The 13060-nt window shown below is 41.4% G+C and overlaps 1 protein-coding gene across 2 annotated transcripts in view; it reads right to left on the reverse strand.

Annotated features, from left to right (window-relative positions):
* The window catches only part of PDE9A (phosphodiesterase 9A), a 137918-nt gene that overhangs the window by 51725 nt on the left and 73133 nt on the right, over positions 1-13060 (reverse strand). For both annotated transcript variants that reach the window (XM_019525342.1, XM_019525341.1), the window contains exons 7-8: positions 7184-7268; positions 665-746 (exon numbers count right to left, since the gene is read on the reverse strand). In XM_019525342.1, coding sequence (XP_019380887.1) covers positions 665-746; positions 7184-7268 — 167 coding nt within the window. The remainder of the gene's footprint in view (positions 1-664; positions 747-7183; positions 7269-13060) is intronic.

Genomic DNA, 13060 nt, shown 5'->3' on the forward strand with positions numbered 1-13060 from the left:
GTCAGTTTCCTAGGCATATGGGGAAAAGAATCCCACACATTGGTATGACCCTTCTTATTGATACTACTGTGTTCGGGTGGTGGTTATTTGTAATTTCATTCCCATTCACAACTGTGAAAAATTTATTTTTAACTTCCTAGTGGATCTTCTTATATAACTATGGGTGTAAACTATTTGTGCATTTAATTGAGAAAAAACAAACTCATTTTCATAATCATATGAGTCACCCTAGAGAGCTTCAAATGTTAATGTTTTAGCGATATTTTAAAAAAAGAAATAAAATCACCCATGAATTTAGGACAAAGTAGAAAAGCCCTCATAAATAAGGACATGGAAGTTACAGACCACAATACATTTTGTTGCGAGTATGCAGGATAAATAAATATTATTAACCAAAAGAACACCACCTGTCTGATGAATACAAAGCATTCATTAACATCTTTGACACTAAAAAGTATTAGGGCCTAATGAAGGTCTGATCCCAAACTCTCTAAATCAATGGGAGTTTTTCCATTGGCTTCCAGATGACGGCTTTGGATCAGGGTCTTGATCTAAAGCAACTGAGATTTAGAGTGATGGGAACTCATGAACTGTATTCTAGCTCCTGGTAAGAAGGCATCTTGCATATATTAATAGCCTGACAAGGATATGCAGCTTATGGTACCTTTGGGTAGGATGGTACATCCCGTCGGGGTGTCAGCTTTTTATTTTCATCCAAAAAGCTGTACTTACATCGACAGTTGATCCTGGAAATAAAAAATTCAGTTATCAGAATTGGGAAAATAGCCTGGCATTGTTTGCCTCTCCCAGCACTGCTCCCCCTCCCTTCTCTCTCTTGTATTCAAATAATTCTATTTGATACACTGCTCTGTGCATGTCCTTTTACAGCATCTGATGAACTGAACTCAGGCCTACAAAACCTTATGCTATATATAGGTATAGCACATATATATTGTCTGTCTGTCTGCCTGTGTGTCCATCATCTGATTTAGTTAGTCTACACAGTGCAAATCTACCTTGTCATTCTCTAAAGTACCATAAATTGCTAGGTAAATATCACCTTGAAGCCAACTGATTCCCAATTTATCCTAACAACCTTATTTTCTCTGATCATTTAAAAAAAAATAAATCAGTCTAGGGTTGCATTCAAAAGCAAGTCAGCTTACCAGAAACAAATGTAGGCATCTCTGAAACTCATTCATCCACGTTTCTTCCCATGCAGGCAGTTACATAGGTTTATTACTATCTATGGAAAGCTGTTCTACTTGATTTTAGCATTTATTCTTCCTCCTGTTTAGATTATTTCCTCTAATTTTTACCAAGAACTAAAACAAGATATCCTGGGTGCATCTACACATGCAATTAATTTGAAGCAATAAACACTGGAGCAGTTTGAGCCGAAGTAAACTACTCGCGGGCACAGAGTCTGCACATGCACCTGGGATAGCAGCAATATAAGGAGGGGCAGAGCAGTTTATGACAGGGCTGCTCATCCCCAGGCTCCGGGTGGCAGAGAAGCTGCTTGGGTGGGGCATGACAGTGCTGAAAGTGTGGAGCTGTGCAGCTAGGCAACAGGCAGGAGTCTAACCCCTAGTTGGTTGGGCCGACCGAGTGCAATTATGCCTGCAGTCAGTGTCTACACATGTGTTTAATCACAGTAAGTTACCCTGGGACAGTACTATCTTACTGCAGTATTAATTAGTTTACTGTGGCCTAATACTGTTGCATGTGTAGACACTGAAGCTTTACTCCACGGCCAATTAGTGTACTCTGCAGTTAAGCACATTTGTAGATGCAGCTCCTATCATCAGCTTGATGCCTACCTGGCTGGAATCATTTTAGCCCAGTTTTTCTCCTGCCCTGGCAGGGGGTCGGTCTTGAAGATCTACAAGGTCCCTTCCGACCCTACTTCTATGATCCTTACTTCAGAATTTTCACAATTCCTAGTGCATCACTTCAAACTCTTTTCTTTTCCAGTGTGAGTAAACCAAAATCCCCTTAGTGTTTCCTCTTAATTTTGGTATTTGCTTTCCTTTCTGTTGCTGTCTTCTGCCTCCTGTGCAAACCAGTTTCCACTTTGGAGCTGACTGTGGTGTGAAAAGTACTATCATGATTATTTGTATTAGCTCCTAGATGTCCTAATTGAAATTTGGAGCCCATGGTGCCAGGCTTTGCACAAACTTTGAGTCACAGTCCTTGCTGCAAAAAGCTGGCAATCTAAAGAGACGTGCCTGACAAAGGGTGGATGAAAGGCGCTATTACCCATTTTTACAGATGGCAGCCAGAAAAACTAAGTGATTTGCCCAAGGTCACACAGGAAATCTGTGGCTGAGGTGAGTACAGAACCCAGATCTCCTGAGACTATGCCTCTTCACCCCAAGAACTGTTGGTCTTTCTCATTATCAAAGCCTGCTCCTTCATGTGTTGAAACAGGAATCACTGAGCTACATTCACCGCTTTGATGTGCTTGTTTCATGTTTCCCCCCACAATCCTATTCACCCATTTTAACCAGGCACCTTTTCCTGCCTAGTGAAGGATGAACTCTCAGGCAGTGAAGGGTCACATTCCTGGCTTCTATGCTATGCTCCTCCAAGCTTCAGCGCTCAGAGATGTGGGGGAAAAGGAGGGGTGGCCAAGGCATCTTTGCATCTGAACAATACTAAAACCTGGGAGCCTGCAGGCAGCTAGAGCAAAATTCATCAGCCTTTGTGATGTTATACCAACAAGTGCACAGGAACCTGGACATAAATCCAACCCTGACCTGGGTAAGGCACCTAGACTGCATGCCCAAAGAAGTAGACTTGTTCAGCTGCAGCTGCAAAAACAGAGGTCCGTGTTAACAGTCTGGCCCTTAATATGTGGGTGATAGGATGGGACGTTTGCTCTTTTCTGCAAAACCATACTTTACACTGTATGGGATGGCACTCAGGGCCAGGCACTTTATAGCCATGGATACTGATCACGTTATTCATATCACACCATGTGTAATGTGACTCAATGTGCCAATGTCATTTCATTTTAACAAGTACTGTTGGGAATGAAATACTGACTTAGGAAGAACACGAGGATGGGCAAACCACAAATGCTCAGTTGCTCCTGGACCTCTCTCAATCCTCCTTGAGGAGGCTTGGTTTGCTTAGCAATTCAAGGAGGAAACTCCTCCCTTAGTGAATCAACTCTTATTTATGTCATTGTTCAAGCTGAGCCATGGTTGCCAGGGGAACCAGTAGCTACTTGTAATTACTCAGCATCTTCCAGGGGGATCCTTCTGAAGGGCAGTGCTGAATAGGGAGCATCCTTTCCTTGCTTTAAGAAAGGTGATTTATGGTGATCTTGGATTACATACTGCATAGTTCAGGTCCAGCTGCTTTTGCAAGAGCCTTTTATGAAGACTAGTGTGGGTGTAGGTTTTGCAAGTTTTTCTATGTTAGTAGGTTAGGACCTCTGCCTCGAATTGACATTAAAAACAAAACTGAATACGTTGGTGCTTCTCTACCTCAGTGAAGTGAGTATTATTCAATCTGAGATGGCAGGAAGGATGATCCTTTGGTTTAAGAGAAGGCTGAGGAATGATGAGATATGAGCCTATTCAAGGTTTCCTACATGAGCCTGACACATTTTCTCTACTTCTCAGTTTCCACATCTGTAAAATGGCAATAATACTGAAGTGTGCTGGCTAGTGGTCTGGGCTTTTGAAACAGATGGATTTGAGCTTAAATACAACTATGACTGATATAAGACTTGGATATTTCAGCTGCTGCCTTCCTTTCCTGGGAACAAGGCCTCGCACACCTGATCTGTCTGACCTTTGGTTAAAGGGCAGCATGACCCACCACAAACAATCAGTAGTAAATTAAAAGCAAATTTTGTTTTTAAAACTCAGGCACCTTTTAGTCTCTTTCAGACACTGATTTCAATACAAGTCCAGCAGTATAAAATGGGTATCATGGCATGGTGAACTGAGCCCCAGATTTTTCTTTTTTTCTGTTTCAAGGTACAGCTATCAACTGTATAAAAATGCTGCTGCCTTGTTAGCTTGGCTCTTACACAAAAAATATCTAGCCCAGGGGTGGCCCATCAGTGGCATAAGTGCCACATGCACACAACACCAGGGAGAAAACAGGCAGCACAGCAGCAGGCAGGGCAGGAGATAGAAAGCAGAGCAAGAGAGCAGGCAGGGAGCAGAAAGAGCAGAAGACTGGGCAGGAGAAGGGGTTTGGAGAGGCATTTGAGGAGAGCATGGAACTAATTTGTGGCATACCTGCCAAAAAGGTTGCCCCTCCATTGATCTAGCCTAACAGCAGCAGCAGTAGAAAAGGTAACTCATTCCTTAAGTGTACCCCTAGCTTCAGGATGATATGTGAGGGAGTAAATTTCACATTTCACTTGGATGCATGAACACCACAAATGAGTTTTTTCTTTCCTTCAGTAAACAGAAAGGACAGAAGCTTAATCTAGACTCCCCTCTCCCCATGGCTGATCATCACCCAATGTCAGAAGGACTGTTGGGGGTAGAGGGCAAGAGAGACCTACCCACCTGACACCCAGACTAGCACAAGACTCAAAAGAAGAGTGAAATGGAGATGTAATATATGGGCAAGTGAATGAGTTACTGTGAAATAAAAGTGTAGGGTTGGGGGAGGAGGGGCTTTTACAGGCCTCAGCTGCTCCAAGGTAACTGCCCACCTGCATTCTCTAATCTTGTGGTAAGTGGAAGTTAAACTGTAGCAAACGTATTGCTCTTTCATTGAACTTGTCACCATGACTTAATTCCCACTTACCGCAGGGTAAGCAGGGGAACAGAGGCAATTACTTTACAGCAGCTGACGCATGCAAAGCCCTGTCATCCCTACCTCTGCAGTAAGTTGTCTGTATGTTCATACCGTTAGGGGAGGGAGTGTAAAGATTTTGTTGCTTTCCTAAACACAAGGCTCTGTCCTTTCAGAGAGAGAGTTTTAGAAATTCTGAGCACAGCCTGTGTTTTTAAAATTCCTAGCCCCATGGTCCCTGAGGAGATCAAATACAAACTGCTGTGCTCACAACAAGGCAGAGCTTGGTGGGGACTGGGGAGGCTTGGGGGCGCTCTGCTCTACTTTCAGGGACCAGAGCAGCTAGATGGCAAGGTGCCATACACTCCCAACTCAGGTTTGATTGGACAAGGTGAAATAACATGTCCACGCTGCAATCAGCAGGTGTGACCATATCATGGGAAAGTGCACCCAAGCTCACTTTAATTCAGTTATCTTGGGTACCAACAGCAGTGAAGATATGGCCACATGGACAGGCTGTATAAGCCTGCCAGAGTCCCTGGGCACTTACTTGGGTGATTAGATCACTCTGCAGCCTGTCCTGCTTTGTCTCTATTACTTCTGGTACCTGTGTTAGTTAGACTAAAGCTAGCTTAGATCTGCCTATGCAAGCAGCAGTGACAGCACCAGCAGCTTCCATGCAGACACAGCATGCAAAAATTACATTAGAGGCTCAGAGCTAGAAACAGTGACTGGGCATTTCCAACCTGGTTGGGTTTGGGAAACAACAAGGATGTAAAGATTGGGTCCAATTAAAATAAACTGATGACTGTCTGCCTGGGGGACACAGCCAGGTCTATAAGAAGCAGTAGGACTTGTTATTCCAGTTATTCTGATTAAATGGGTATCTTAACCTGTTATAAAATATAACCCATAAAATCATACAGTCATAGAAAAGTAAGGCTGGAAGGGACCTCCAGAGGTCATCTAGTTCAATCCCCCCACCAGAGACAGGATCAACCCTATCCAGACCATCCTATACAAATCTATTGTCTAACCTATTAGGAAAGCTACAATTGTAAGCTTTGCAATACAAATGAATGCATGGTGCTGCTGGAGAAATGAAACCTGAATTTCTTAATTTCCATGTGTTTTTTAATTTGTACAAAGTTGCATTAACTTAATTTTTGGTTCTGCTTGTCCATCTATACCCCTTCTGCCAAAGGCAGGAAACAACAGACACAATAGGCAAACTGAAACTAGCGTTGAGCCTACATGTTTTTGAATTTGCTGCCAAATTCAGCCCTAATTATGCTAATGGCATTTCCTCATGCACCTTAACAAGCAATTATTGAACCACTGGGGCAAATTCTTCTCACACTTGTATAAATCTGGAGTGTTGCCACTTAGGTTAATGGCATTAGTCCACATATAAGTCAATAAGATAAAGTAGATTTTGGCCTTAGGACCTACTATAAAACAAATGCATTATTTGATCTATTGTAGTACATTACATCTGAATAGTGCCAAACTTACATAAAACCCAAGTATTTTAAAGCCAAGTCCTGTGGCCCTTTAAGCAAATCTCCCATTGATTCCAATGGATGATTTTTCTGATTAAGGACCACAAAATTAAACCCCATATACAGAACAACAGTGGTAGGCTTTCAAGACAACACATGATTCACTTTGCTCAGAACCTGAACTGTCAGGTGTATTGCTCTTTACCTCCACTAGCAGTATAAATAATATCCCACCTCCTGATATGTTTGCCCTAGTGGTGTATTTCACTAACATAAAGATCTGATGTTCCAGCAGATGAAGCATACCGTCGCAAGATCTCATTCCTATTGCTGCTGTTATAATTCCAGCAAGACAAACTCGGTAGCAGCAGACTGGTAGCGTGACTTCTTGAACTGGGAGTGAAACCCTTATTTCTGGTTGAAATTTTAAATGGACATTCTGTAATACCCTGAGGTCATAATAAGAAAAGCTATAACATATTTATTGTCATCTTTTCCCAAAACAGGATTTGAATTTCAGGGACATTTATTAGAACACCAGCTTCTAACAAAAGCATTATCAAAGTTTCTCTCTCTCTCTTCCCTGCCCCCCTAATAAAGCTAGTGTAAAATTCCTATCACTGGATGACTGAACACAGAGAAAACAAGATGTTAATCTCTGTCTGCAAGAATTTTTTCCCCCCCGTCATCTGGAATGAACTTTTTTTAAACTGCTGAACTGCCATAAATTCTCAGACAAAAAGCTTTTAAAATAAAGCTGATATACTTCACTGCACCACATTGCTTCCTTGCTTTGGCATTTGAAACCCCCCGAATGTAACTATAATTTATAGCAGTACTTTGTTAGAGTTTGAATCCAGAAATCTCTCCAGATTCTTCTTTTCCTCAATAGTAACTGAAGCAGAACTTACCTGGTGTTTCTTGCTGCCATTTCCTCCCTCATTTTTTTAATGTCACTCTTGCATTTCTCAATCTCTACTACTTTTAGCCCTTCCACTGTCAACAAAGGGAAACAACAGGGGTGTTACCATGGAGAAACTTGAGAGATCTCATTTCAATAATTGTGCAGAATTTCAAAAGGCTTGTAGCAGTGGGGTTATCCAGTGAGTCAACAGGTCCTTATATTCTATACCAGTTCTCATACATGCAGGTGTTGCCAACACAATATAACTTGAAAACTCATAGGAATTTTCTGTTGCCAACTTTAGAAAAGAGCTCAAAGATTGTAATTCATGAAATGGTTTCTAGCATCTCAGTTTTTCAGGGTAGTTTGCAACAGCCAAATGCTCTGCCACCTTTTTTCTCTCTCTCAGATCATTAATCAGAAGGAATAGGCAAGGGATGAGAAACTTCAGTGATCTGATGATCAGAACAGTCAACCTGCAGTCACAAATGTGTTCTGCTAGGATTAAAAGTCCTATTCAGATAAAAGGTTTTCATTTAAAAATTCCAAAGGAGCAACAAAAAAGCTGTTAAAGTCATGGGGAGATGCAGATAAACTACAAAAGAGGTATGCTTTAAAAATATGTTGGCACTTTATTTTATTTTGGTTAAGTACCTAAAATATATCACAATTCTTTGCCAATCAACTGTTGTGCCATTAAAGGCCATTTTTTTTGCATACAGCACACAATTCCTATATTCTCGTCAGTATCTATTATTCTTGCTACAGGGCAGAAAGTTAGATCCACTCTGTTTATGCTGCAGTTATTTCATTCCAGGCAGATTTGAAAGTCTATTGCAGTTCAAATATATGGATATTCTCTCTCTCTCTCAAAATATTAACATTCTCAAGGACCGCATACAGCACAGCTATTAAGTGCATATCATTCACATGCGATCATTTCACAGCTCATTTATTTACTGAACTCACTGTTTGTGCAGACACGCTGAGGTTCAGGGAACTCAAGGGAACGTGTAATTGTATAATCAGTATTCAGTCACTTCCTTTTAAAATAATAGTCAACATCATGACCCTCTTTCACAGAATATATACAAGGGATGAAAAACTGCTTAGGAGGGCCAGAATCCCAGCGATCAAGAGAGAATTCTGATTTCTTCTAAATGTTAGTGACTAATGCTATTGCTTTTGGATGTGGAATGGGGAAATGGGAAAAGCACAAGACATTCATAAACCAAATCCAAATTCTTGTACATTAGAAAAGGAAAAGGACAGGGCTCTGAAAGTGATTTACGTTTGGTGTCTTCAACTTGCAAATAACATTTCCATCTGAAAGTTTTGTATGTAATATTGTTCTATGCAATCATTAATGTGACCAAAGTGGAAAGAAACGAGAAGGGAAAATTGTTTCTCCATTTATTCAGTGTTCTAACTTTTGTGCATCTAGCAGCACACTGTACATCCTTGGTTTCTCTGGCTTGTTGACAGTCGCTCGCACTTCCTATCTTATTCACTACCATGACGACCTCATGCCCTTCTGCACTGCTCTGGGCTAAGCTCCCAGGTACATTCTTTTCCAGCTTCTAGCCGCAGCAGCAGCAGCAAAGCAACCTCTGACTGACCAAGCAGTCATACGACTCGAAGGGACAGCCTCAGTATCTTAAGCATCCAGGTTACATACCCAGCTCAAATACCATCTCAAAGGCACAGGGAGGATGTTTTACCCCCACTCTTCCAACTAGACAGCTCTTGCAGAACCTCTCTATCATAACAATCAGGAACTTTCTTTCCATTTCCAGTCTAAAATTACTCACAGCATGGCCCATTTTAACCCCCCAGTGCAGAGACAGGAAAGGACAAGGGGAGAAGGGGTAAGCCTGAACACATTTCATACTATTGCTTTCCTGCTTCCCTTCAAGCCTTCTCAGCATCAGTAAGGGAGCAAAAAGATCATCAAATTATTTTTAACAAGGAAGTTGTTTCAGTATGTTTACTGGTTTTAAGGGTTTTCTGGAAGGTCACTTGGGAAGGCTCAAATTCATTTGGGTTCCAGATACACAGTATATTTGGGTAAAGGCTGTGCAGAAAAGGGCCAGGTCTGAAGTGAATAACTAGGTTCCCCCTAAAAGGTCAGGGTTTTTTTTCCTTGGGGAAATTGCATGTTTTAGAGAGGATTGAAAATCGCCTAAATTATTCAGCTTTTGCTGAATAATAAGGGATGCTCTGTTTCTGCCCCTAGACACTAATAGGAAGAGGCTGTGTGCTGGGAACAATAAGCTGAAGCATAGCTGTAATGTCGCTGTAAACATGCATGCAAACAGACCACCCCACTTTGAAAGTCTGCAGGAAAACTCGTCTAATTGGAAATGCAGGGCCAAATTCACAAATTACCTTTGTGAAAGTGGCCCTCTGGTTTTATGGTAACTGCAGTAAAGTTGTGCGTAAATGGCAGGTGATCAAATAGAACATAGGTGGTCAGAGCTCATTCACAATGAACTGCCCTGTTGTTAGCTGTTCTGTTCCAGATAGTGTGTTTTAGATCTCATCACAGTCTGTAAGCTGGTGTTTAGCATTATGTTTTGGCTGTGCCAAAACTCATGGCTTACTGGGATTTTCTTGATTTGTAAATCTGGGTGAACAATGGAGATGTTGGTCCAGGTGTTCAATTGAAAAAAATCAGGTAGATCAAAACCATAAATGTTTCCATTTTCAGAGAAAGTAAAAACCAAAAAATTTCCTTTCAGACTGACCCAAAACATTTAATCTGAACAGGGAACAAAACACCCATGTAGGTCTTTTTTCCATTGCCCCTTCTTTTAAAACGTTCTCTCAATTTCTAAATGACAATATGATTTCAAAATATTTCACACTGAAAATATCAAAATGAAAACTCAAATTATCTGAATTTTTCCCATTCTTTTTTGGCTGAACAGATTTTTCCAAATTCAACCCCAAATTTGCAAAATGTTTTAATCCACTAGCAGCTGCATTTTTCAGAGAATTTACTGTTGGCAAAAAATATTTCACACATTTAGTTAATTTTAGTTTCTGTGACATGTCCTATCTCTGAGCAGGGAGGAGCGCACAGACAAAAAGGGTCTTTTTTCTTTCCTACAATGAAGCACACATTTATTTTCTGTAAGTACAGCCATTAGTTGTCCTGGGATGTTCCATTAGGATGCATATTATCTTATTATACCTCTTACTTAAAGGCCACTATTCTACTGCAAGTGCCTTGCTGCCTTGACTAAGGTCCTGTTCATATGAAGAAGCTTTACCAGTTGGAGAGGTACAATCACACAAACAAAACTCTTATTACAGAATAAACTTTAATTTCATTTCATTTCATTTTGCTTTAACCCCTTCCCAAAGCAACCTAAGCTAAGCTAAACTAAACTACCTTCTTATCCATAAGAAGAACCTCTCCATGGGGGTTATGCTGGTATGATTACTATAACTGACGAAAATCTTTTTTGTGTAGATAAGGTGTAATACATCTCATTAAGAGAGAACCTGAATGAGCCACTCTGGTATTGCTTAACACTTGTAAGGTACCTTTTAAGCCAGCACAAGATTCACTTCTGGTGCAGAAGTTGAAAAGGAAAACAAAATTCAAAGTATAAATTTTGTCACATTTTGCTTTTAATAAATTTCCTCGTTATGCACCCAACATAGAGGTTAAGCTTTTTGCATTAATTTGGGGTGACAAATTTATTTTAAAAAGACCCAATAATTAAAAAGATAACCACACTATTGAGCCAAATCTTGAAGTTCTCACTAAAGCAGATGCAGACTGGAAATGGCTGATTCACTTGAATGAGGAGTTCAGGATCCAGCCCCGCTGCACATGCATGGGCTCATTTCAAAGTGTTGTGTACCTGATGCTGCTGCAAGTTCTTGTGAACAGATGTGTGCCCCTGTAGACAGCTCTTTGAAGGAGCACCTCTCCATGCAGAAGGGGCTGGAGATATGATCTTAATTATTCAGGCAGAAAGCAACAAAAAGCCACACCTGCTGTTATTTCTATCAGTAGTTAGAACCAGCTAAGAAAGAAGACTTTTTGGGGAGAGGAGCAGAGGGGAAGAGACTTCGGTTCATCTGTATGACAGCTCTGAGAATACTAGCCCCTGAAACCAGCTAAAAAGACCCAGGTACTGCAGATATATGACTTATTTCAGCCTGTAGCTGGAATCAGGCAGCATGCCTGGCCTTCATTATCTGCCTTGACCCCAGCTGGCCTGCCAATGCTGAAAGGCAGTGTGTGCAGAGTACATCTGTGAGTTCCAGCTGGGGATCAGCAAGATTGCTGGGCAACAGCCAGTTGAAGAAAACAGCATTTTGCTCACTTTGCCACCATGTCATCTACCCCGGGTTGACGGGGACACCCACAGAAGTGCTTGACTTATCTGCTCTGGGCCAGGGATTCTGGCATGCTGCCAATCAGACATTTTCCAATAAAATGGTTTCATCAAAAAAGTTTGGTCCATTGAGACTGAAACATTGTGTGTTTAATGCATTTTTGGCAACTCCAAGACAGGGTTCCCAAAAAATCTACTATTATTACACACATCTAATTCAGATATGCTGGGGGAAGCACTCAAAGCCTGCAGGGTCTCTGGTCCTGGGGTAAGCTGCAGGCAGTCTGCTTGGAGCCAGGAATCCTGACTGCTCCCTGCAGCCCCTTGCTTAAATTGACATACCTGTCAATTTCACTGCTCCTGCTTTTGAGCCAAGAAAATAACACAAATGTCAATTATACCATGCATCTGCAGAGTTCAAGGAGCTTCCAGTTCACAGGAAATTTTGAAAAAGTGTTGGTTTCTATCCAAGTTTGACCAAAACCAAATTAACAGGGAAAGACCCAATTTTTTCATGAACCAGTAATCCTGCTTTTCAGCCACACCCAAGGCAACGGCATTTTTGCAGCTGCACTGTTGCAGAAGATACTGTCCACTTTTGACCTAAATACACTTATGGCTTTGGTGCATATAAATGAGAATTTGACTGCTGGTGTCAAGACCGTGTAGTGCTTTATTTATCCTACTACCCTGACTATATTATACAGTACCTAGGATGAGAACTAAAAGCCAGTTTATGTAAGGAAATGCTCTTTTGACTTAATGAACTTTACTTTGTTACTGCAGAGGAACTGAGAATAACCACTTTGCTATCAGAGAATTATACAAATAAGGAGGAAGAGAAATGATAATATAGCCCTGCAACATTCTCATCTGCAACCAGGAAACATGGAGGCAAGAAGTGTGGGTCCAGGGCTAACCTGGAACCTCTGCCTCTATACGAAAGAAAAACCCATGTCTCTGATTTTCTAAAGCAGGGATATCAAACTCACTAAAGCAGGGATATCAAACTGGGCCCCAGGACTACTTTGAACAGCAGGGCAATCAGCATCAGGAAGCCACTGTTGCTTGTCTCACCACCACCAAAATGTAACCCCAACAGGGTGCCATATTCTGGATTTCAGCAGTGGACCTCCCAGAAGCTCTGTGGGGCAGATGACATGGCTTCATGGGATGGATTTGGTCTATGGGTTATATCTGTGACACCCCTGATCTAAAGCATACAAGATAAATGTAGGCTAGGGACAGGCATTCCATATAAACTGGCTTAAGTGATCTGAAGCTGGTCTAAATCTGTAACAGAACAGATGTTCAGTGCCCCTAAACCAATTTGAAAATGGCTGAAATCAGTTTGAGATAAACCTGGCAGAATGTAGTATCAGTCAGAGTTAACTGATTTGAGTCAAACTGGTTTATGCAATGTCTGTCCCAGACCCCATCCTGGTTTAAGTTAAATCAGTCTCCCACCAACCCAGCTACTTTGCAACCCTGGGCAGCACTCTGTTCTCTGCTTCAGCCAAGCAGGGCTG

This window comes from Gavialis gangeticus, unplaced genomic scaffold, assembly GCF_001723915.1.
Source record: "Gavialis gangeticus isolate Ggan-Ray unplaced genomic scaffold, GavGan_comp1, whole genome shotgun sequence".
Classification (NCBI taxonomy): Eukaryota; Metazoa; Chordata; order Crocodylia; family Gavialidae; genus Gavialis; species Gavialis gangeticus.